This window comes from Anolis carolinensis, chromosome 2 (genome assembly GCF_035594765.1).
Source record: "Anolis carolinensis isolate JA03-04 chromosome 2, rAnoCar3.1.pri, whole genome shotgun sequence".
NCBI lineage: Eukaryota > Metazoa > Chordata > Lepidosauria > Squamata > Dactyloidae > Anolis > Anolis carolinensis.
Window position 1 is genome coordinate 33,630,604 of NC_085842.1, and position 25,156 is coordinate 33,655,759.

Sequence of the window (25,156 nt, forward strand, 5' to 3'; positions counted from 1 at the left end):
CCTCCTTCTCCCTCCCCTTCCTTCGCTTGAGTCTAGCCTTGCCATTCCCGCGAGCAGATTCGTCTCGAGTTTTCGACACTGAGCTTTCTCGGGCACTTCAGAGAAAAACAAAATATTCAAATATATTTAAATTTTAAAAATGTAAAAACCGACCGTGAATGGAGTTGCGAGGGGGTGCCGAATATGTCTCCTTCTCAGGCGCTCTCCGTATCGAAAGTGCGGTTGCCAAGGAGCCGCTTTACCCAGCGGGGCCTCCCCGCGCAGGAGCTGCTGTTTCTGCTGCTTGTTCTGCTGGTCGCTTCTGAAGAAGGAGGAGGAGGAGGGCAAGAAGAAGAAGAAGAGGCCGGAGCCTCGCTGTGGTCGCCCTTCGCCTTCCCCTCTTTCTCCTCCTCCTCCATTGTCCGGGTTGGGGCCCATGGCGGCTGCCGACGCCACGCTGCACCCGCCTCGCAGCCTCCGCAGGCCTGAGGCCTAAAGCCGCTTTGGGTGAGAAGGAAAGCCGGGGACGCAGGGGAGGGACCGAGGCGCCTCAGCAGGGCCAAACGGGCCTCCCCCTTGGAGGGGGTTCGGGCTGGATAGAGGCTTCAAGGGGTTCTGCAGTTGCGGCCTTCTCTTTCTGGCCTCGGATCCACACGAGGAAGGGAGGGCGCAGCCACACTGGGGTTAAAGCAGTTTGGCACCGTTTTGATTACCCCAACTCAAAGCTATGGGGTCTTGGGAGTTGTAGTTTGTTCCTGGCAGCAGTGCTGACTTCAGGCGCCATATATGTCAGTTTGACACCGCTTTGACTGCCCCAGCTCAAGGCTATGGGATCCTGGGAGTTGTAGTTTGTTCCTGGCAGCAGTGCTGACTTCAGGAACCATATATATCATTGACACCGCTTTGACTGCCCTAGCTCAAGGCTATGGGATCCTGGGAGTTGTAGTTTGTTCCTTGCAGCAGTGCTGTTTTCAGGCATACATCTATATTACAGAATGAATGCAGTTTAGCACCGTTTTGACTGCCCCAGCTCAAGACTATGGTATCCTGGGAGTTGTAGTTTGTTTCTGGTAGCAGTGCTGACTTCAGGCACTCATCTGTATTACAGAATGAATGCAGTTTCACACAGCTTTGATTGCCTGGGTTCAAGGCTATGGGATCCTGGGAGTTGTAGTTTGTTCCCGGCAGCAGTGTTGATTGCAGGCATATTTCTATATTATAGAATGAATGCAGTTTGGCACTGCTTTGATTGCCTGGGCTCAAGGCTATGGAATCCTGGGAGTTGTAGTTTGTTCCTGGCAGCAGTGCTGACTTCAGGCATACATCTATATCAGTTTGACACCGCTTTGATTGTCCCAGCTCAAGGCTATGGGATCCTGGGAGTTGTAGTTTGTTCCTTGCAGCAGTGCTGTTTTCATGCATACATCTATATTACAGAATGAATGCAGTTTAGCACCACTTTGACTGCCCCAACTCAAGGCGATGGAATCCTGGGAGTTGTAGTTTGTTGCTAGCCACAGTGCTGACTTAGGGCACATCTATATTACAGAATGAATACAATTTGGCACTGCTTTGACTGCCCTGGCTCATGGCTGTGGAGTCTTGGGAGTTGTAGTTTGTTTCTGGCAGCAACCCTGACTTCAGGCACACATCTATATTACAGAATGAGTGCAGTTTGGCACCACTTTGACTGCCCCGGCTCAAAGCTATGGGGTCTCAGGAGTTGTAGTTTGCTCCTAGCAGCAGTGCTGACTTAAGGCACACCTATATTACAGGATGAATGCAGTTTGGCACCACTTTGACTGCCCTAACTAAAGTCTGTGGGATCTTGGGAGTTGTAGTTTGTAATTGACAGCAGCACTAACTTCAGACATACATCTATATTACAGTTTGACGCCGCTTTGACTGCCCAACTCAAGGCTATGGGATCCTGGGAGTTGTAGTTTGTTCCTGGCAGCAGTGTTGATTGCAGGCACATTTCTATATTATAGAATGAATGCAGTTTGGCACCCCTTTGACTAGGCCAGGTCAAGGCTGTAGGATCTTGGGAGTTGTAGTTTGTTCCTAGTAGCAGTGCTGACTTCAGGCACTCATCTATATTACAGAATGAATGCAGTTTGGCACATCCTTTACTGCCCCAGCTCAAGGCAGTTGGGTCTTGGGAGTTGTATTTTGTTCCTAGCAGCAGCGCTGACTTCAGGTACACATCTATATTACAGAATGAATGTAGTTTGACACCGCTTTGACTGACCCAGCTCAAGGCTATGGGATCCTGAGAGTTGTAGTTTGTTCCTGGCAGCAGTGTTGATTGCAGGCACATTTCTATATTATAGAATGAATGCAGTTTGGCACCCCTTTGACTGCGCTAGCTCAAAGCTACGGAATCCTCAGAGTTGTAGTTTGGTGAGGTCCCAGCAGAGGAGGCCAAAGGCCTTATGAAATTACAGCTCAGAGGACCCTTCTACCTTGAATTGAAGTGATATGAAACAGCCACTCAGTCCACAGAGCAGTGGGGAATGGAGCCAGAGAAGATAAGAGACTACTGTTGAATTAGTAGTTTGACATCACTTTCATTGTCCTGGCTCCACGGTGAACTGCTGACCAGAAGGTTTGGTTGCTGCCCTGAAGGTTGCCAGTTTGAATCTGTGAGACAGGGTGAGCTTCCATCTGTCAGCTTTAGCTTGCGAGACATGAGAGAAGTCTCCTAGCAGGATGGTAACACATCCGGATGTCCACTGAGCAACGTCTCTGTAGACGGCCAATTCTCTCACACCAGAAGCGACTTGCAGTATGTTCTCAAGTCACTTCTGACACGATAAAAGAAAACTTTCATTGCCCTGGCACAGTGCTAGAGAAGCATGGGAATGATTAGTTTACAACAGGCATGGGCATTGCCCATACCTAGTATAGATCCACTGAGGAATGGGTGACTTGATAGACCTGCCATCCTTCCTTCATCCCAATTGTTTGCCTTATATGTGGAGGCAGTGGATGTCAGGCTTAGATTTGACACTGCTTTAACTGCCATAGCTCAGTGCCATGGAATCCTGGGAGTTCTAAGTTTACAAGATCTTTCTATGCCAATGAATACTGGTGCCTCTCCAAATCCCAGGATTCCAAAGAGTTTTGCAAAGTCTTTTTATCCTTGTCTGTCAAAGAGGGAAGCAACGACAACTCCCAGGATTCCATCGCATTGAGCCATGGTGGTTAAAGCATTGCCAAACTGCATTCATTCTAAGTTGTACACACACCTCTCGTCTCCCCACTATCTCCTGCCTAATTCTCTTTCTTTCTTTTCAAAAGTAGAGGGGTGGCTTAGGAGGCAATCTCTGGGGAAGATAACATGGCAGTGTATTGCCACCTGCTCTCCTAGCACAAAGTCGGGTGAGGTCTGTGAGCGTATAATGAACCTTGTTGAATTGTAGCCTAGCATTTCGTTACCAGCTCCTGTCCTTCCTTGCCTTTCCTACTTCCTGTGTAAACAGAAGGTGAAGGGTGCTACGTGAGATGCTGGTGCCATCTGTTTCGTCTTTTATAGCTGCCAACATGAGATATCATCTGAGTGAGGGAATTCAGTGAGGTACCTTCCTTGACATTTCTATCAAACACCATGGTGATTGTTAATTGCAGGAAGAGAAATTCCACCTAAACATTAGGAAGGACTTCCTGATGGTTTTTTTTTTTTCGTATCAGGAGCAACCGGAGTTGCTTCTGGAGTGAGAGAATTGGCCGTCTGCAAGGACGTTGCCCAGGGGACGCCCGGATGTTTTTGATGTTTTACCATCCTTGTGGGAGGCTTCTCTCATGTCCCCGCATGGAGCTGGAGCTGATAGAGGGAGCTCATCCGCACTGTCCCCGGGTGGGATTCGAACCTGGCAGCTTTCAGGTCAGCAACCCAACCTTCAAGTTACGAGGCTTTTATCCCCTTGGCCACCGGGGGCTCCTTTTTTCCTGATGGTAAGAACGGTTCAGTTGTGGAATATGCTCCCTCATAGAGTGATGTGGTCTCTTTTTCTGGAGGCTTTTAAGCAGAGGCTGCATGGCCATCTGTCAGGAGTGCTCTGATTGTATGTTCCTGCATGGCAGAGTAGGGTTGGACAGAATGCCCCTTGGGGTCTATTTCAGTTCTATTATGTGATTCATTTTCATCATCCTTCATGTGCTACCTAGCTGGTATCACAACCCCTAAGTTAACTTGGTATATTCAGTGTGGTGTAAGATGCTAATATATAACCACAGTAAAGTCAAATTCAGCTGTATTCAGTTGGCTTCAGTATATAGAAACAAGGGGTATAACAATCTTGTTCTTTGCCTCAGCAAGCAAAATAAATTGATCTTATCCTAAGTATTATAGCATTGCATTAGCAAGGAGTGGTAATATGTAGGTTGACAGGTCTCTGGCATCTTCCTTCTCCACTCCCCTCTGATTTCTATTTGCTGCACCACCTAAGGGTGCTATGGAGATGGGAGAAGAATTGTGTGATTTGTGGGCAACCTGACAGACGCCCACCTTCTCCCTTGATTGTACCAACAGCTTTAAGACGAACAGCAAATGCGTGATGAGGAAAGTAATATGGAGTTTGCACGAAGCCTATCGTATCTCTCCTACATCTTACAACTTATCCAAGCAAGAAAGTGTCACAAAGCTGTGTAGGAGTTAGCATAAGCCAAGAGTGTCATGGGTAGACTTGATGGCAGGTAGCAAGATTAGGTCATTGCAGCAACACTGGCACCTTAAAGACTATACTAATTTTACAGTCGGCCCTCTACATTTGCGGATTTGGCATTTGCAGATTTGATTATTCATGGAATTGATTAAAATGTTCTCTCTGGACTCTCTTGATCAGTGGTTTTCAACCTGTGGGTCCCCAGGTGTTTTGGCCTACAACTCCCTGAAATCCTGACTAGTTTACCAGCTGTTATGATTTCTGGGAGTTGAAGACCAAAACATCTGGGGATCCACAGGTTGAGAACCACTGCTCTAGATCCTCCAAGCATGATAAGTCAACTTCTGCTGAAAGTTTATTATAGTTATAGATTATAGTCATGTTGAAGTACCTACAGATTCCTAAAGAACCTATGTCTCTAAGAATTTCTAGGTCCACCAGCAGAAGTTGACCTTAGAGTTATGCTTGATGACCTAGAGATTCCCCAGAAAGAGTTCTCTCAGGTTCAATATAGCTTTCTTAATTCACAGTTTTTCACTTTTGTGGAGGTACTGTGTCCTTAACCCCAGCAAATATGGAGGTCTGACTGTGGACATCAGCCTACTGCATCAAATGATTTGATTAACATATTTCAGTATTCTCTTTACCCCCCTCCCCCCCGTTCCCTACACTTACTGGTTCTTCTGCAGTGAGAAGATTAATATGTTAGCACATCCACATTGGATTACTGTAATGCACTCTACAAGGGGCTGCCTTTGAAGACGGCCTGGAAATTGCAACTGGTACAAAGCCAGACTTCTAACTGGAGCTAATTATAGGGAGTGCACAATGCCCCTATTAAAGCAGTTCCGTTGACTGCCAGTAAGTTTCCGATCCCAAAGCCTATAAAGCCTTAAATGGTTTGGGTCCTGCTTATCTATAAACTGGCGCGGCTCTAAGATCTTCTGGGGAAGTCCTCCTCTTGCTCCCGCCACCATCACAAACGCGTTCTGTGGGAACAAGAGAGAGGGCCTTCTCAGTGGTGGCCTCCCAGCTTTGGAACTCCCATGGGAAATTAGACAAGTCCCAACATTGTCCACCTTTTGTAGGGACCTGAAAACTTGGTTGTCTCAACTTGCTTTTGACAACACCTAGTCCCTAGTCACAAATGCCCAGTCCCTAGATTCCACAAGAATATGCTGCTATGTTCACTTTATCCAATACCCAGCCCTATCTATCCTGCTTGCAATACCTCATGCCTGGCCCTTGTATATCTTGATCTTGTCCATTGTATTACGGCAACTGGTTTGGCTGAGTATTGTTTACTGTTTTATATTCTAATATTTTATTGAATATGTGTTTTTAATTTTTATTATTTTTAACTATGTTTTTATTTTAACTTATGTTTTTTGCCTTAATGGATTGTTCATATTTATGTCTATGGGCATTTTGTCCCATATGTAAGCCGTCCCAAGTCCTGTTTGGGAGATGGTGGCGGGGTATAAGAATAAAGTTGTTGTTGTTGCTGCTGTTGTTATTATTATTATTTCCTCTTGAAAATAGGACTTTGCCATATGTTGCATAGCCATGGGAACCAAAGAGCCATCCGATAGAGGGTCTGCCCTCTCTGTTGGAGTTTGCTCTATACCTTGGGGATAAGATCTGATGAGCGAGGTAGTGTGGGGGCTTTGCATGAGCGATAGATTGTCACCTCTCCTTCACGTACTCTGAGATCCATCATTTCTGTCTGATCAACAAGTTCTAAAGATCTAAAGTGTGATGTGATTAGTCTGATCCTTCCTTTCTTAGCTGCTCTTCCCTCTGTAGTGAATAGAGCACTGGAAGATGAGAGGCAGAATCGGCATCTTATAGTAATAAACTGACAGATTTTTCTGTCTATTTTGTGGTAAGAATTATGTAGCCCTCTAGATATTGCTAAGCTCCCTTTCCCAGCATTCCTCACCATTCCTCACCTCTGCTGGTTAGGGCTTCTGGAATTGCAATTAAAAAACATTGGGATGAATTTTGATGAATGTTCTGTTTCCACTGTGATTGTGTCTCTTCTCCTTAAATGTCTCTTCCCTACACAACTTATGGAGTTCTGTGGGGTGGAGTAATGACGAGAGACAAGGCTTGCTTTCTGGTGCTCTAGAGACTAGGATATGGAACAAAAAATTCAAGCTACACAAAAAGACATTCCACCTAAACATCAGGCAGAACTTTCTCATGGTAATTGTAGTATTTATTTATCATGTCAGAAGTGAAGTGAGGGTACAATTGTCATGTATTTCAAAACATGAAGTTAAAAACCTGGCATTATACTAAATGTCCTTTGATCAGAAGCTGGCCACTTGGGAGTGCCTCTGGGGTGATTGCAGTCCAAAAGGAATGCACTGCCTGGGAGTGTGGTAGGGTCAATCTGTCAATCTGTCAGGAGAACTTCGATTATGTATTTCTTCATAGGAGGGAGTTGAACTGGATAGCCCTTGTGGTCTCTTCCAGCTCTATGAGTGTATGAATATTGTTGTATATAAGAGAGTTATGGGCAATCCTTCTACTTTTCTTCCCACCCCACCCTCCGTAAATTTGCAGTGCTACCTCTCTGGGATGAAGAAAGCATAGAAATAGCATGAACAATATGTAGTGTGGGTAGCCTTTTACAGTATGATCCCCATATTTGCATTTGTGGATTTTGAATGGATATGTGAAACTACAGATAACAGTGAATTCTGTTATTTTCAGTGGGATGAACGATGCAGATGCTGACTGAATAAGTCAAACAGTGAATAAATCAAACCACATATATTTGTTCCGCAGATATGGGGGCCATAGTGTACTTGCTGTTCGGACCAGAGATCCTCAGAGGGGTTTACAATTAAAAAGCATGAAGAGTGTCATTTGCAATATCTAAAAACAGTAGCACCAATACAATGTAAATAAAACTGCCTAAAACAAATGTGAACTTTTCCTTGAAAAATCTTTGGCTAATGCCTAAAACACCAATCACGACTCAGGCTTCCCTGAGAAGAGCTGAGATATTGCCTATTTTACTTCAGAAGAGTAGGGGTCGAGGAAAGGGCTTGTGTAGTTCATAGGATTGAAACAGTCCTTCAGGCCCCTGGATCCTATGTTTTAAACGTGAGAAGCAATACTCTTGACGTGCACCTGGAAGTGGACATGTACAATCCAAAGACTCACAAGTTATGTTTAATTTGATCAGTCCAACTGCTTTATTTCCTAGCAGCAGAACTTTCTGAGATGTCTCCAAGGCCAGCTCCATGTGAAATACATTGCAGTGCACATAGGAATGTTTGCAGACTCTGCAAACAATCGAGAAGAGAGGAGTATCATGGGTAATCAAGGTGGGGCTCACTGTGGGGCGATTGTCCTTGTGCGACTGTGGAGCAGAACAGACAACATCGGTATACTTGTCTGCAATATCATGTACAGAGGAAGAGTTGTTTGAGGTTACAGACAATGCAGTTGCTGTTGCTCGTTTTTGATCAAAAGATATTTAGCCGTTTGTGCTCCTTCTGTTTTTATCAGTTTTATACTAATTCATGCAATGCTTTTGATACAAAATAAATAAAAGGTGGGGCTAATATTCCCAAATAGAAATACTTACCCATCTTGATTTGATCGCTATTGCTGTTAAACACAGAGCAGTTGTTGTGGTGTGCCATGCAGTGAACTGAACATGTAAGTGTGAAGGTTCCCCTTTGAGAGGGCTTTAGATGGAATAGAAGGGGAAGATAGCGATGGAGCAAATGCCATGAAATCACAAAGATAGCAGTGTATGATTGGTGATGGCCACAAAAAACAAAGTGGGGGCAGTAGACATGTAGCCTTGGAGATGGGATAGACCCATTCTAGGGAACCTTCCGTACTTTTTGGCACATTTTTCTGTATGTTTGAATGCAGCATAATTTGCTAAGACAAATTACATTTATGTCCCATCATACTTTGTCTCAGCAAAGGCAAATATATCTCTGTTGTGCCACATGAACTGCTTCAAAGAAGCTGGGATACAGGCAACCAATAAGGCAGTCAGTGAAGAGCAAATAAGGCAATGGTTCTGGAATAATTATGTGTGGAAAGTGGATTTTTTAAAGAAAAAAGCCAAATACTCTTCTGGTCTCTGTTCTTGCTCCAAAAGCTTTTTTTTGTAGGCAGTACATTGCAAGCAAAAGATAGCTTTAAAGAACTACCCTCCCACTTCTCTCTTATATTGTACCTGTCACCAGCTTTTCTGGTTGCATTATTTAGCAATATACCAGAAGAGAGAAGATGGGACTAATATCTGTTTAAAAACAAAATAAGGATCACACAGAACGTTGTGCAGCTACCTCTGATGTATCGCCCAGGCTGACCCTGCTGTTTCTGCTTTTGGGACTGGTATATTATCTTCATAGTGTCAGTTGTATTGAATTATTTGAAGAGGAGAAGTAGATTCTGTTATGACAAACCAGTCATAACCAGTAATCTGGTTTTTCACTCCTGTATTCCTCCATCACCACTCATGTGTAAAACGATCAGAGAAATAAATTACTAGGTGTTGGACATGTGGGTGATGTGGTAACATTCGTATCCTCATTCTCTGAATTCCTTCTTACAGACCCAAGAGACACCATGGGGGTAGACTTTGATGTGAAGACGTTCTGTCATAACCTGCGGGCCACCAAGCCTCCCTACGAATGTCCTGTTGACACCTGCCGCAAGATCTACAAGAGCTACAGCGGCATTGAGTACCACCTATACCACTACGACCATGACAATCCGCCACCACCACAGAATACCCCTCTACGCAAGCACAAGAAGAAAGGCAGGCACGGACGTGTGGCCAACAAACAGTCACCCAGCCCATCTGAGACCTCACAGTCGCCAGGCCGCGAAGTTATGACCTATGCGCAGGCCCAGCGCATGGTGGAGGTGGACTTGCACGGCCGGGTTCACCGGATCAGCATCTTTGACAACCTGGATGTTGTTTCAGAGGATGATGAGGCCCCCGAGGAGGCTCCGGAGAACAACAGCAACAAAGAAAACACGGAAACGCCCTCGGTGGCCCCCAAAGCTGGCAAGCACAAGAACAAGGAGAAGCGCAAGGACTCCAATCACCACCACCACCACAGTGCCTCAGCTGGCAACACGCCCAAGCTTCCAGAGGCTGTGTACCGTGAGCTGGACCAGGACACGCCTGATGCACCACCTCGCCCCACCTCCTATTACAGGTACCAGCCATGAGAGAGAACCAGGGCTTGGAATGTTTCTTCTTTCTTTTCCTCCTCCCCTCCTCCTCCTCCTCTTCCTTCTTCTCCTTCTCTCTCTCCTTGTTCTCCTTCCTCTTTCTCTTTGTCCTCCTTCTTTTTCTGGAATTATTAAGCTAACATAAATGGTATCCATGCTGGCTTGAGATTTCAGGGAGCTGAAATAAACAGGAACTCTTCCAGATTCTGCAATATAGCTGTGTTGGCTCAGATAATTTTATGATGTGATTTAACTTACTGTGTTTTGAATTTGTAGAAGGGTTCCTGAGGGTAGTGTTTTAAGTGCTTGTTTATGTCTATACTTCCTTCTCATGAGGACCCTAGTACTCCCATCTAGTTCCAGTTTGGTTATTATGATAATAATAACAACTACAATTTGGTGTTAGCAGTAATTACCTATCTGTTAAACAAAATGAAGACATGATTGAAAAGATTTCCACCTTGGGAAGGAAACTTGTTTCTATATTTTCATCCATGACTACAAATTTCCATAGCAGCAGGTACAAGAAAAAAGAAAATACTGTTTTATTGTTTTAGAGAAGCATATTTTCCTGATGTATAAGAATTCTTACCTATCCTCGTTCATGTATTTACAGTAGTAGACCTGAAGTAGGAAGCATGGCATTTCACGAGTTGTTGGACTGCAGCTTCCATCATCCCTCACATTGAGTGAATTGATGAAGGTTAATGTGTTGTGGTTTTACAAAAATGTGGAGGACCACACAGTCCCTAGCCTTGTCTTACATTAGGGGTAGGATAGTCGTCTCCTATGGATTACATGTGCATATCCCTTAAGTACAGCTGTTCATGTCTTCCTCAATCCCCAAAGCTTTTTACCCCCTATTGGCTCAATAATATTGCAGAGCCAGTTTTCTCCACCAGCCTTCCAGGGACAAAAATCTTCCAGAATCAAAACCAAAAGTTACACAATAGGCACTTTGATGCAGACCACCAAGCGTCACAGGTTTAGGTTTGCCCCTACCTCTTCCACAATTGTCCATCCCTGCCTTAGGTAAAGGATTTTCATAGAGTGACACAGTAAATCTTTCTTCCGTAATTCAGATATTTTTGAATGGTGTCTGATATCCTTCCTGACAGTTAGCTGGGTTGCTAGAAATATCGGGATGTCTAGCAGCGTCAGAAGCATCACAGGTTTCCTATCTCTGCAAAAAGTTAAGCAAAAAAGAAATAGTAGTGAATGAAAGCAATCTCACTTCTCCGCCGAGTGAAAGGGCTCGTCCAGTTGCTCAGATTACAATAACTAGAAGAGAGTGCTTTAGCAGAATGAAACAAATTGCCGTATATGTTCATGTATAAGTTGAGGGTAAGTTTTGGGGCCAAAATCGTACATATTGATATTGCTCATGTATAAATTGAAGGTCATTTTACAGAGATGGGAAAACACCAATGCTACTTTGAGGGGGAAGCTGTCCCTAGCCATCACAGCCACCATTTTACCACTCAGGTATTCAAAAAGGGCAAAAGCAAGCACCATGACAGGGAGAGTTGTATGGGTTGGCACTTCTTTTAGGTTCTCTCAGGAAGGACTAAGCTCTCGCTTTTCACCACTCTACTCAGAAAAAGGAGGATGGTTCTTTTTGATAAAGAGTAGAGGCACAGTATTTACATTTACCTGTTGAGACGTTAACCCATTTCTTGGGGTCAATTTGTTTTTTATTAAAGTTTTTAAACTCATACATGAGTATACACAGTACTGTGTGATGTCCCTAAGCCAGGTATGAGCAACTGCCAAAATTTGGACCTTACGTTGACCACCTTTAATAATAATAATAATAATAATAACAACAACAATTTTATTCTTGTATCCCGCCCCATCTCCCCGAAGGGATTTAGGGCAGCTCATGTGGGGACTAAGTCCAAAATAACCACACAATACAACAACAAGGTAAATTTAAAACGTATAAACATATAAAATCAAAGGCATATAAAATACAGTAAAAGCATACAATAACTGATAGCCTTCTAGGCGCAGTGAGCATAATCAGGATTGGAGGTAAGGCAGTAAGATTTATTATGTGTAATATCTTGCAACCTCTGAGCTGCAATAGCTGGGTGTAAGTGGAGGTGAAAGGACACTGTCAATTTGTGCTGAATCAGTCAAACGCACATCCTAATAGCCAGGTTTTCAGTTCTTTACGGAATGTGGCCAAGTTGGAGGCTAATCTAATTTCCCTCAGTAAGGAGTTTCAGAGACAGCGGGCTACCGCCGAGAAGGTCCTCTCCCTCGTCCCCACCAGTTGCCTTCAATTGTGATTTTTCCTTTAAAAACATTTTAAAAAGAAAAATGTTTTTAAAAACAATTTCTAGTTTCCTTCCAAATGAAAAAATACATCCACCAGGTCTAAAGAGCTGAGAAGTATTTTCCTTTTTTATGATTTTTTTTCTTTCTTTTTTTCGAAGGCTTTCATGGCCAAAATCACTGGGATGTTGTGTGGTTTCCAGGCTGTATGACCATGTTCTAGCAGCATTTCCTCCTGATGTTTCGCCTGCATCTGTTCCTGGCATTTTCAGAAAATGCTGCTAAAACACGTCCACACAGTCCAGAAACCAAAGAACACTCCAATATTCCTGTAAACAGGTAGGAGGAGTTGACTTTCTCAAAGTGGGACTCACATAAGTCACACTTTTCCAACCCCTGCTTCCAGTCCATGGAAATCTGAATTAACCAATCATTGAATTAATTATCATGCTCCTGTAATCTTTTGGTTGGAGTCAATGTTGACAATTCATGAAATATTTTTAATAGTTGTTCTTCCTGGTGCTTTTGTGCTCCCCAGTAATTGCAAAAGGAAATGCAGCAGTGATTGGCACCCCCCCTTGGCTGTCCAGTCTCTCTGTGTCTAGCATAAAGGTAAGGTCTCTTTGGCCAATGCTCAGTCCGTGCCAGCCTTGTTTAACTTTCCCCCTCATCTCCTCCCCTCCTCAGATACATTGAGAAGTCAGCAGAAGAGCTGGATGAAGAAGTTGAATACGATATGGATGAAGAAGATTATATCTGGCTGGACATTATGAATGAGCGCCGGAAGACGGAAGGGGTCAGCCCCATTCCACAGGAGATCTTTGAGTACCTGATGGACCGATTGGAAAAGGAGTCCTACTTTGAGAGCCACAACAAGGGGGACCCCAATGCCTTGGTGGACGAGGATGCCGTCTGCTGCATCTGCAACGACGGGGAATGTCAGAATAGCAATGTCATCCTCTTCTGCGACATGTGCAACCTGGCAGTGCACCAGGAGTGCTATGGTGTCCCTTACATCCCAGAGGGCCAGTGGCTGTGCCGTCGCTGCCTGCAGTCGCCTTCCCGGGCTGTAGACTGTGCCCTTTGCCCAAACAAAGGAGGTGCTTTCAAACAGACAGATGATGGGCGGTGGGCTCATGTGGTGTGTGCCCTCTGGATTCCAGAGGTCTGCTTTGCCAACACAGTCTTCCTGGAGCCCATTGACAGCATAGAGCACATCCCACCAGCACGTTGGAAATTGACCTGCTACATCTGCAAGCAGCGAGGTTCGGGGGCCTGTATCCAGTGCCACAAAGCTAACTGCTACACTGCCTTCCACGTTACCTGCGCTCAGCAGGCTGGGTTGTACATGAAAATGGAGCCCGTCCGGGAGACAGGGGCCAATGGCACCTCTTTCAGCGTCCGCAAGACAGCGTACTGTGACATCCACACGCCGCCGGGCTCTATGCGACGCCTGCCTGCCCTCTCCCACAGTGAAGGGGAGGAAGAGGAAGAGGAGGAGGAGGAGGATGGGAAAGGGTGGAGCTCGGAGAAGGTGAAAAAGGCCAAGGCAAAGTCCCGGATCAAGATGAAGAAGGCAAGGAAGATCTTGGCAGAGAAAAGAGCGGCTGCCCCAGTGGTATCAGTACCCTGCATTCCTCCCCACAGGTAAGTTGAGATCTTTCCTCTATCTCCACATTTTAATTTGATATGCCTGAGAAGGAAAACTAAGGACAGGGGTAGTTCATGGTTGCAGAGATGAAATTTCCAGAACCTGGAAAATGTATTGTGTTGAACAAGAGCTCATAAGGCTACAACTCCCAAGTGTGCATATTGTTATTGTCTACTCTAGTTGGGAGGATTCTGAGAGTTAAGGTGAAAAAATAGAAAATCTCTTCCAAACTGCAAGCTTCCCCTCTTACCCGCTTTATAGTAATGGGGCTTGCAACTAAGAACATCCAAATAGAATATGCAATTGTCCTTTCTAAACCAAACTATTTGTTTGTTGCATTAGTATCTTGTCTTTTTCCATAACATATAACTTATAGGGCAAAGTGGGTGAAGAGAAAAATTGGCAGTTGTATGGAGTATTTTTCTGGGCTTAACACTCTACCATACCACCCATGTTGAAGCTATGGCACCCATATTTCTAAGTGATAGTTCATGTTCACTGTGATTGTGTTTAGTGAAATCATGCAAGCATAATTCCAGTAGGCCTACATACTCTGTTTTCAAGACGAGAGGCTCAGAATGTGTACAAATCAGGGCAGAGTAACATTTTGGGAATAAATGGAGAGGGTCTACATATTGGTTTATTGATACTGTCTTAAGATAACATCTTAAGACTTTATGCTACCAGCTACTCTTTCTCCATCCCAAAGGTACTGCAACATCCCTTTTCACATTGATCAAGTATGGCTTTAAATTTGTACATAGAAAGGGTTTGGCAGTAAGGCCAAACAAGGCTGCTTCCTGTCGTACCTAAATATAAATATCCATGTTGCATTTGGCTTAATCTTACAAGATTATGTCTTACACACAGCAGCAAATATGCCAGGTTGAATATTTCTTTGCAAAAATATAGAGTTTTATTTCCTACAGGGTGGTGTTTCCACAATCCTGCCAGTTGAGGGCAGGAAATTAGCCTGTGGTGGGGATTTCCTCTTAAGACGCTGCCACATCCCCAGGGGAAGGCCATCAACTTCTTGTCCTCATTGTGAATTTCCCAGCCCTGTGTAGCTTGGCTGCATATGTAAACATAATACAAAACTAGCTCGTAGGTTGGAAACACTTTTTCTCTATTGTTTTCGAATTTGTAGTCCATGAAAGATAACCTTACAGAGTTTTGATTGTGCCATATTTTGGTTTGTCCAAGCAAGGATTTAACTAATTGCTTGTGAAACCAGGATTCACAAACATGGTTACAGTAATCTTGTTCTTTTAAGTTACAGATGCCTTTAAGCAGTTTTCTCTCCTTAAGCTGACTTCATTACCTGTGGCTGAGTGGGTGGATTTTAAAAAGTTTTGGTTTGCTAACATATCTTAGCATAGACGAAGCTGAAGAACTCTGACTTTTCAGGATGAGTGTCTTGTGGTACCAGAAGTGTTCCGTATTTCATATATTTTTCAAATTTTGAAATATTTGCTTATATATAGTAAGATATTTTGTAGATGTGGTCCGTCCAAACATACAATTTATGTATGTATCATATACCCCTTGTACACACAGCCTGAAGGTAATTTTGTGCACAATCTTTCTCATAATGCTGTGCATGAAACCATGTTTGTATACATTGAAAGCAAATGTATCATCCTGTGAACTGTTTTGGGTTTTGGAAATTTTTGCTTTCAGGATAAAGGATATTCAACTTATATTTAAAAATTAAGAATATAAGAACTGATATATAGAATCAAACTAGCTATATCTAGCCCAGAATTTTGTGAAATCACTTCTTTTGGCTACAGCTTCCCAAATTTTTCAAACAGCATGGCTTTTTATGCTGGGCTATGTGGGCTAATTGTCTGACTACTGATGTGAGGCAATTTCCTATTTCCCTTTATAAACACAGAGCCTGCTACTTTTTAGATTACAGTTCCGAGAAAATACTGAGCATGTTGACTAGATGGAATCTGGGCTCAACGTCTTATATGTTTTATATGTTTTGTGATATGGTGTAGCTGACCTCATTCCCTCTTCCCTCTAGGCTCAGTAAGATTACCAACCGCTTGACCATGCAAAGGAAGAGCCAGTTCATGCAGAGGCTGCACAGCTACTGGACCCTGAAGAGGCAGTCCCGCAATGGGGTTCCCTTGCTGCGCCGGCTCCAGACTCACCTGCAGTCACACAGGAATTGTGAGCAAAGTCGGCCAGCTCCTCCTCCGCCTGTGTCCAAGACTGAACAGGTATGACTTCATTTGCATTTATATGAGTTTGGGAAGAGCAAGGAGGGTTCACTAGGAGACTGTGGCCAAGAGGCAGGTTTCAACATGGTCTACCTGATTTATTGGGTGGACTGAAGGAGCATGATACTGTGTTCCTTTATGGCGAGGTATGATGATGGGACCCCCAGTCTTGGCTTTCACCATGAATGGAGGGAGGCATTCCATGGATTTCTTCTGGTGAAAACTGCACATCACCCCAAGGTTAGGCCTCAAGAAGCCGCTTTGCATGCAGAAGGCCTGAAGTTCAGCCTTTGGCACCTTCTCTTAAAGGGTTTCTGGAGAGGGAACACCTCTTCTGCTCAAAGAGTTTGCTGCCAGGCAGAGTAGATAGCCCCAGGCAGGGTGCTTGACTCTTTCTAAAGCAGCTTCTCGCATCCTCCTTTTGCCTGGAGGGAAGGGGAAAACAGAGCTTTGAAGTATTCCTTTTTTGGTCTACAACTTCTCCCCTAGTCATGTTGTGTTTGGGAATTCTCTGAGTTATAGTCTCAAAAAGGAACATTTCTGTGGAGGGCACTTGTTCTCCCTTTACAAATCCTCCAAAGTGCCTCCCCTCCTGCCCTCTCATCCTGCCCTACCTCATTCTGGCATTTGCCACCACCCTTCCCATCCTTGGCTCCAACTCTGACAAGATTGCTGCTGCTCTGCTTTAAGCAGTGGTGGCCAGGCAGGGGAAAAAAATAAGGCCCCTTCCTCTCATAGACTCTGATGTTCCTGCAGCGAGATAACACAGAGGATAAGAACTGGGCCCTGAAAGAGCAGCTGAAATCCTGGCAGCGCCTCCGCCACGACCTGGAACGAGCGCGCTTGCTGGTGGAATTAATTCGGAAACGGGAGAAGCTCAAGAGAGAGACGGTAACCTCACTGGGAAAGGGGGATGAGGGGGGAGGCACAGGAAGGGGCGGGTAGGCTGTTCCTCTGAGTATCGAGAAGAGGAACGTGGAGGTCTCAGAGTGGAAGGGCAGGGGGAAAGGACTGGAGCTTTAAATGGCAGCTAAATGCCATGGTGAAGGGGCGGGGGCACACCAGGATTTCTTGAGGTGAATTGAGAGAGATGGAATTACCCTATCTGTGGAAGTTTGCAGGGAAAAGAGAAGTCTTTGAGGGGAGTCAAGATTCCTCTGGGTAAGGAATACATTTTAGCAGCTCCCAGGCTGTGTTTTGACAACTAAGCAAAGCCAGAGCAGAATTGTACATGATGCAGCTCTATATCCTAGAATTGAGGTTTTCATGCCATGTCGTTGTAATTCTTTTGAAGCACATTAGCCTTTCAAATATGATAGTTTATCAATATAATATTCTCTGACAACACACAGTTTCAGAGAAGTGTTGCCCCCTTAAAAATATGTACTCACTTCATATGGAATAAAAACACACTAGCACCATAGGCAACCCTAAAACGTTCCAACAGAACCTGGAGTTTTATGTCAGGCAGACAGGGTCGATAATATTCCCATGGGGACAAAAAGCTTAAATTCTTGCATCTCCTGGGATTTGGATGTGAGAGCTGTACTATTTAAGGGTTATTATTGTCACAAATCTCAAAGAAAAGGGATTTTACTGTTGGAACAGTCCAGAGGGATAGGAGTGAATGCTGAGGAAATGCTAAAATAAGAAACATGGTGTCACCGCCCTTTGACCCCCTGCCCTCTCAAAGAAGTGGTGCTCTTTGACCTCTAGCCCCTTCTTTTAATGCGTGCTGCTGCTTTGGGGTCTCAGACTTGGAGACAGCTGACAGAGTCCTGGAGCTCACTGCTCCTTCCGCCTCTCAATGTTTCAGATTAAAATCCAGCAAGTGGCCCTGGAGATGCAGCTGACCCCATTCCTCATCCTCCTGCGCCGGACGCTTGAGCAGCTCCAGGAGAAGGACACAGGCAACATCTTCAGCCAGCCGGTCCCGCTGTCTGAGGTAACAGAACTCTACGAAGTAAGAACCCCTCCACCCCCAATTTATACTTTGCTCTGTTCCCATCCAGCCCTGGGGCTGGCCTAGCAGCTTGCTGGTCCTGCCCCACCCCACCCCACCCAGGTATTGTGTATAGTTGGGCCTTGTGTTAGCACTTAAATGTGAACAGGCCTACCAGTGCTCCAACAGCTGTTCTGCATTTGGGAATAATTTTGGAAAATGAGACATCTTGCTTAAATGTACATTTATATGGCTTATTGCTGCTTGTGTATAACTGGTTTGGTGATCTCTCTTGTTCTAAGAAAGGAACATTGCTAGTCAACCTTTTAATATAAACTAGAGTTCAGTCTAGAGAATCAGTGTAGTGCAATGGGTTTGAGTGTTGGATTAGGACTCTTGGGATTCACAATCATATTAATTTTTTCCATGTTAGGAGTGACTTAAGAAACTGTAAGTTGTTTCTGGTGTGAGAGAACTGGCCGTCTGCAAGGACATTGCCCAGGAGATGCATGGATGTTTTGATGTCTTACCATCCTTGAGGGAGACTTCTCTCATGTCCGCACATGGGGAGCTGGAGCTGACAGAGGGAGCTAACCCGCTGTCCCGGAATTTGAACCACCAACCTGTTGGTCAGCAGTCCTGATGGCACAAGGGTTTAACTCATTGCACCACCGGGGTCTCCATGATGCAGATTAAAAATCACAAACTTCAATAAAATCATAAATAAAACAATTTTTAAAAACAGTTAAATAATATATAAAGTTCAAACATTAACAATTATTAAAACACTAATATTAATTAAGATATTATATACAATCCATATAATTTATTAAAAGACTATATAGAAACCGTAGTCAACCAGTGGAAGGAGAGCAAAGATGAAGGGAGTTCCAATGTCTAGAAACAGTCACCAGGAAGACCTTCTCCGGTGTTTCCATTGAACAAGCCTCAGAAAATAGCAGAACAAAGAGAAGAGTCTTTTCAGATGATTCTAATCCTTCAGACAGCTCAGATCCAAGCTGTACAGTCATGTAACCAATGAGAACACTGGCTTCTGGGGAAGACCAATCTCTTGCAGCTTCCTAGTATATATCTGAGAGCTGTTTTATGGCTTTGCCTTGACTGCCCCATGTCTACAACCTTGATTCTGAGATTGACTTGGCTCTGATGGGTGACCCTGGCTTTCCCAGTTTTTTTATATTCAAGGTATGCCAGAAGCCATCATCCTTTGTTCCAAGCATGCAAATGCCCTGGAAAGCCCATCTAATTTCTTTTGGTCAGCTAAAGGTTGTTTCTTCTTTTACTATTTCCATTTGTTTCTCTGTGGTCTCTTTTAGATAAAGAAAAGACATCTTGCTTGATCTTGGAAACACAAATTATTTTAAACTCACAGAATCCCTCAAGTAACATAGACATCTATCATCTTTCAGCATGGGCTGGACTTTCTTGCATACTGGGCCGATTACTTCTTTACTGAATGAGTACGCCTAAGGCTGCAATGTAACCTGAATCTCCAAGGCCCTGAAGCATTTGATTCCAATATATCACCAGTGCCAGGCTTTAGTCCAGCCTTCCCCAAATTGGGCCCCTCTGGCTGTCTCACCTATAGATCTCTTCATTCTCTTGGCTATTCTATTTGGGAATTGTAGGCTAAAACATCTAGACAGACCTGATTAGGAGAAAGCTGCCTAGTCTAAGCAGTATGTGCAACAAATGTATTCAACACGTTACAGTCTGAGGCATACCAAAATAAAGTGCCCCCTCCTCAGCATTCAAGACAATTTGTGCTACTGCCAGACAGCTCTTATCAGGAAATCCTTCCTGTTTAAGTGGAATCTTTTTTCTTGTAAGTTGAATCCATTGGTTTGTGCCCTAGAATCTGGAACAGCATAAAACAGACTTGCTCCATCTTCTATATACATCCCTTTGGATATTTAAAGATAGCAGCTATATCACCACACTTAGTCTTCTCTTCTCTATGCAAATTTTGCCTAACTTTTAAAGCGATTTTCATAGAGATTGGTTTCAAGGTCCTTTTTCAACTTAAAATCATAGAATCAGAGAAAACTTGGTCAGCTTTCTTTAGATACACTCCAGCTTGTTAGTATCCTTAAACTGTGGTGCTTAGAACATAGTATCTCACATTATGTCAGACTAAAGCTTCCCTTCATCTGGAGACTACTCCTGTTGATCTCAGAGATAATACTTTTTAATCACTTCTGCAAATGTCTGAAAGATGCTTTTGAAATCAACCTCATTACTACAGTGTGCTATTCTTGATACAGCAATAAAGATTAAGTACCAGTGTTAGGGTTAGGTACCAATCTTGTACACTTCCTTCAAGTCATTTCTGGCTTAGGACAACCCAAGAGTGACTTTATCCCAGGGTTCAAGATCTGAGACAGTGTGACTTGCTCAAGATCACCCAATGGGTTTCAACTAAAATTGGTGTTTTCAATTTACATTATAGGAGCTAAGAAGGTGTTTCACTTTTTTTTTCTTTATAAATGGATGAAAAGGTAGATTTAAAAGTGCCAGAAATATGAAGCGACACAGAAAGCAGCTGTGAAAGAATTTATTAAAGTCCAGAATTGGAAATCAGGTGTTAAATAATCTCTTCATTAACTTTATACCTTCAAGATCAAGATTGAACAGCATTTATTTTTGTTGGACTGTTGAAAAGGAAGAAATACACAGAATTAATGCCACTCATCAAAGTAGGCTGTCTATTCTGCAGCCAGAGTTAATTCAAAATGTGGATGGGAAACCACCCCATACCCCAACATTTTGAGTTTTCAACTCTTCGGAGCACCATACAAGAAGGCTGGTGAAAAAGGGATTAAGGGAGATGTAGGGAAAAAGTTTCAGGGACTTCTGTTTATATCTTTCCATTTTGACCGAGTGAGAATAAAGTGTTTGAAATCTCACTAGCAGGAGCACATTTATGTTGCTTTGTGTCTTAAGGTCATTTCCAACTTGTGCGAAGGTGAATTTTTGATGGGGTTTTCTTGGCAAAATGTGTTCAGAGGGGGTTTGCCATGCCTTCCTCTGAGGCTGAGAGAGTATGACTGCCCAAAGTCACCCAGTTGGTTTTCTCACATTGGCGAAAAAGGTCTGGTTATTAAACAGCAAGGCTGTTTTTACAAAGGTTCTATTTCCCTCTGAAATAGCTGTAAAGCAATATACGTTAGATATTAGGTCAAACTTGTTGTATGCTCTCAACACGTTACATTGTATAGGCTGCTGTGTTCCAACTCCTTCGTGTGTAGAGAGCAGCCCTTTCCCATGGTGCATTATTCTCATGCCTCTAATAATTATTGTACAGAAGGACAAAACATGTATGGATGGAGATGTGTGCTGAGGCTGAGACCTGTTAGGAAAGAGAAGTGGAAAGAGAACTTGAAGAAACTCCTTTATTTGTCCACAGCTTCCAGAAATTCCCAACTATGCTGAGTGAAGAATTTGGAGAGTTATAGTTCCCTGACAATTGTATTTTTTCCAAACTCTGTTGAAGAGTTAAAACAGCCTCACTGTCATAACCATAAGTCTTTTGGTTGTGACATTCCATCACGTCTGTGTTTCACTGTGAGAATTTGAAATAAAATGTCTCTCTATAGAACCAGAGCTGGTACAGAAAAGAACCTGACACTTAACAAACCTCATACCCTCCAGTTATCTTCCTTTGCAACTTCAATGGAATAGGTAATGCCACTTGAGAAGATGGAAATTACAGTTCTGAAGTTTAGAGGGTAGTAGGATGGAATCAGAATTGTAGAGTTGGAAGAGATCACCAGGACCATATAGACCAACTGCATTCTGCCCTGCAAGAACACACAATCAAAGCGGTCCCACCAGATGGCCATCCACTTTCTGTTTATAAATCTCCAGTAGGAGATTCCATCACACTCCCGGGCAGCAGCATACTCCACTGTCGAACAGCTCTTATCATCAGAAAGTTCTTCCCAATATTTAAATAGGATATTTTTCTTGTAGTTTGAACTATTCCTCCGTTTCCTGAAGCATCTGAAGCAGCAGAAGGGTATTGATTGCTGATAGAATAAGATTGGGTTGTCTGATTTTTCCAGTTAGATCATAGTCTTTAGACTTGCCTGGATTTGGCTATATTTGTTGTGTCCCCTACCAACCCAGAAGCCCTTGCTGAAAATAATTTTGGAGTGACATCAAGGATTGAATCCCCACTCAGTCAAGGAAACCCACTGGGCGACCTTGGGCAAATCACACTTTCTCAGCCTCAGAGGAAGGCAAATCTTGCCAAGCAAACCCTGTAAGAATCCCCGTAAGTCAGAAAGACTAGAAAGCACACACCAAACAAAAACGATAACTGTTCCCCAACCAGAAACCTGTGCTTTGAAGTGTACTGTTTGGTGGCATTGACTGTGCTGCAGTGTGCCCACCCTGAATGGCAGTCCCCCTTCTAAGTGGGGAAGATTGCTTCAGGTTGGGCAAGAGCTTGAGAGCCTGCATTCAGGACTGTTCTAACCTTTTTTTTTCTTTTGGAGCAGGGATTTAGATCGGTTTCCAGTCTCTTAGCTGCTCTTCTTTCTGTGTGCTGCAGGTCCCTGACTATCTGGACCACATTAAGAAGCCTATGGACTTCTACACTATGAAGCAGAAACTAGAGGGTTATCACTACCTGAATCTGGATGAATTTGAGGAGGACTTCAACCTGATAGTCACCAACTGTTTGAAGTACAATGCCAAAGACACCATCTTCTACCGGGCGGCTGTCCGGTTGCGAGAGCAAGGAGGGGCAGTGTTACGGCAGGCCCGGCGGCAGGCTGAGAAGATGGGCATTGACTTTGAGACTGGCATGCACTTCCCCATGGCTGGGGATGAGGCACCTCTGCGGAGCACTGAGAATGGTGAGTAGAGTCAGAAAAATCAAAAAAGAGATTCCGATCTGGGTTTTCATTTATTTATTTATTTATTTGTGTTTGGGATGTTGGTCATTCTGGTCCCTGGAGCCAGGAATTCATCCCTGATGCTTGGCCACATACCACATACAGAAGTGATTGGAATAAGGGTCTCTGGTGGTCCTTATCTGAGCTGTTCTGAACTTAGAAAGATGCAAAGCAGGCAGTTGAAATAGAGACACAGTCAAGTTATGCAAGAGAGCTGAAAGAAGAAAGAGAGGAGTAGTCTGCTGATATGATCTCAAAGAAGGAGGTCCTGAGGATGGAGTTGTGGCCCATATCTGAAATTGAAACAGGAAGGAAGGCGGGGAGAGATAATTGGCTAGAAAGAGAGGAGGACACGACTAAACTTTGGCACACTTCCTTCTTCTTTCCATTGTACATAAATAGTAAGCAGAGCCCAATGACTGTTTGATGCTTTTCTAGTGTGAACATCTAGAGGGGGTTCATTCAGGCTGGGACAAAACAAGAAATACTTGTTTGAATTACAATTCTCAGAATCCCCAGACCAGAATGGAAAATTCTGGAGACGTGGTAGTATTTTTTCCTGAATTCTGCTGTAGGACTTCAGAACTTTAATGTGTTTCTTAGTAGTGGTTCCTTCACCCATCCAGTGTTCTTCTGAGCCTTCTGATGTGGTTGCTTTCTAGGTTGTCAATGGGACAAATGGCACAGACTGAATTGCGGGCCTTCAACTGTCTTGAATTTAGCTGTGAGTTCACAGGGAAAGAAATAAGGAGGTGGGCCCTGACAGATTGTTTCAGAGGGCATAAATAGGGACCATGCACTATGTTTCCTGATACCCTACTTGTTTTTGCAGTCACGTACTCCCTTCAGCAGTCTGAGGAAACCGCAACAGCGGCAAAACGAACCAAGATTTTTTTTTTCATACAAGGCATTTGGGGAGCTTTTGCTCTCAGCCAAGCTTTTCAATGGCTGCAAAAAATGTGATTCTCTACATGCTCTCCATACACCTTGTTTTAATAGTAAAACTGGGTTGCTGTGAATTTTCCAGGCTGTATGACCATGTTCCAGAAGCATTTTGTCCTGACATTTTACCCATATCTATGGCAGGCAAGCTCAGAGGTTGTGAGGTCTGTTGGAAACTAGGCAAGTAGGGTTTATATATTTGGGGAATGCCCAGGGTGGGAGAAATAACTCTTGTCTGTTTGAGGCAAGTGTGAATGTTGCAATTGGCCAGCTTGATTACCATTGAATGGCCTTGCAGCTTCAAAGCCCGGGCTGTGGAGCAGGCTGGTGAGCAGCCAGCTGCAGCCAGCTGCAACAAATCACTCTGACCAAGAGGTCATGAGTTCTAGGCCAGCTCGGAGCCTGCGTTTGTCTCTGTCTTTGTTCTATGTTAAGGCATTGAATGTTTGCCTTATATGTGTAATGTGATCCGCCCTGAGTCCCCTTCGGGGTGAGAAGGGCGGAATATAAATACTGTAAATAAATAAATAAATAAAGCATGGCTGCTTTCTGCCTGAGGGAATCCTTTGTTGGGAGATGTGACGCAATGGGTTAAACTCTTGTGCCGGTAGGACTGCTGACGGAAAGGTTGGTGGTTCAGATCTGGGGAACGGAGTGAGCTCCCACGTGTCAACTCTAGCTTCTCATGCAGGGACATGAGGGAAACCTCTCACAGGATGGTAAAACATTTGGCCGTTTCCTGAGCAAAGTCTTTGCAGACTGCAGAGTCTCTCACACCAGAAGCGATTTGCAATTTCTCAAGTCAGTCCTGACATGAAAAAAAAAGTGATTCTTGCCATGAAAGCCTTTGACAACACAACTAGTAAAACAGTTTGCTTTGCCATTGCTGCCACTAAATGTCTTCCACACAGCAGCAAGGATTTGTGGGGAGAATTGTGCCCACCTTCACTTCATGACTTGTCCACTTCTGCCTTAAGGAGTGTAGCCCTCTTAAGAAAGAAAAGGTTCTCCTTCCATGGATTAATTCTTTCTTGAATTAGAAATATAATCTGAAACTCCAAACTTGTGAACTGTTCGAATTATTTATTTATAGTATTTGTATCCCACTTTTTCTCTCTTGAGGAGACTCAAACCCCCTCCCCCTCTTCTTCTTCTTTTGCTGGTTTGTTGTTTATTCGTTCAGTCACTTCGGACTCTTTCTGAGCTCCACGCCACCCCCAGCTCCTGCAAGGTCAAGCCAGTCACTTCAAGAATAACATCCTTCTATCTTGCCCTCAGTCAGCCCCTCTTCCTTTTTCCTTCCATTTTCCTCATCATCA

At 43.9% G+C, this 25,156-nt stretch overlaps 1 protein-coding gene across 4 annotated transcripts in view; it reads left to right on the plus strand.

Moving 5' to 3' along the window:
- Positions 1-285: 285 nt before the first annotated feature.
- Positions 286-25,156, plus strand: part of brpf1 (bromodomain and PHD finger containing 1) — a 34,207-nt gene continuing 9,336 nt past the window's right edge. Inside the window, exons 1-7 of one of the 4 annotated variants that reach the window (XM_008105555.3) lie at positions 286-486; positions 9,241-9,853; positions 12,837-13,796; positions 15,833-16,031; positions 16,770-16,922; positions 17,848-17,994; positions 22,550-22,856. In XM_008105555.3, coding sequence (XP_008103762.1) covers positions 9,255-9,853; positions 12,837-13,796; positions 15,833-16,031; positions 16,770-16,922; positions 17,848-17,994; positions 22,550-22,856 — 2,365 coding nt within the window. In that variant the 5' untranslated portion in view covers positions 286-486; positions 9,241-9,254. The remainder of the gene's footprint in view (positions 487-9,240; positions 9,854-12,836; positions 13,797-15,832; positions 16,032-16,769; positions 16,923-17,847; positions 17,995-22,549; positions 22,857-25,156) is intronic. The other 3 variants (XM_008105553.3, XM_008105554.3, XM_062973741.1) reach the window with 3 other exon arrangements.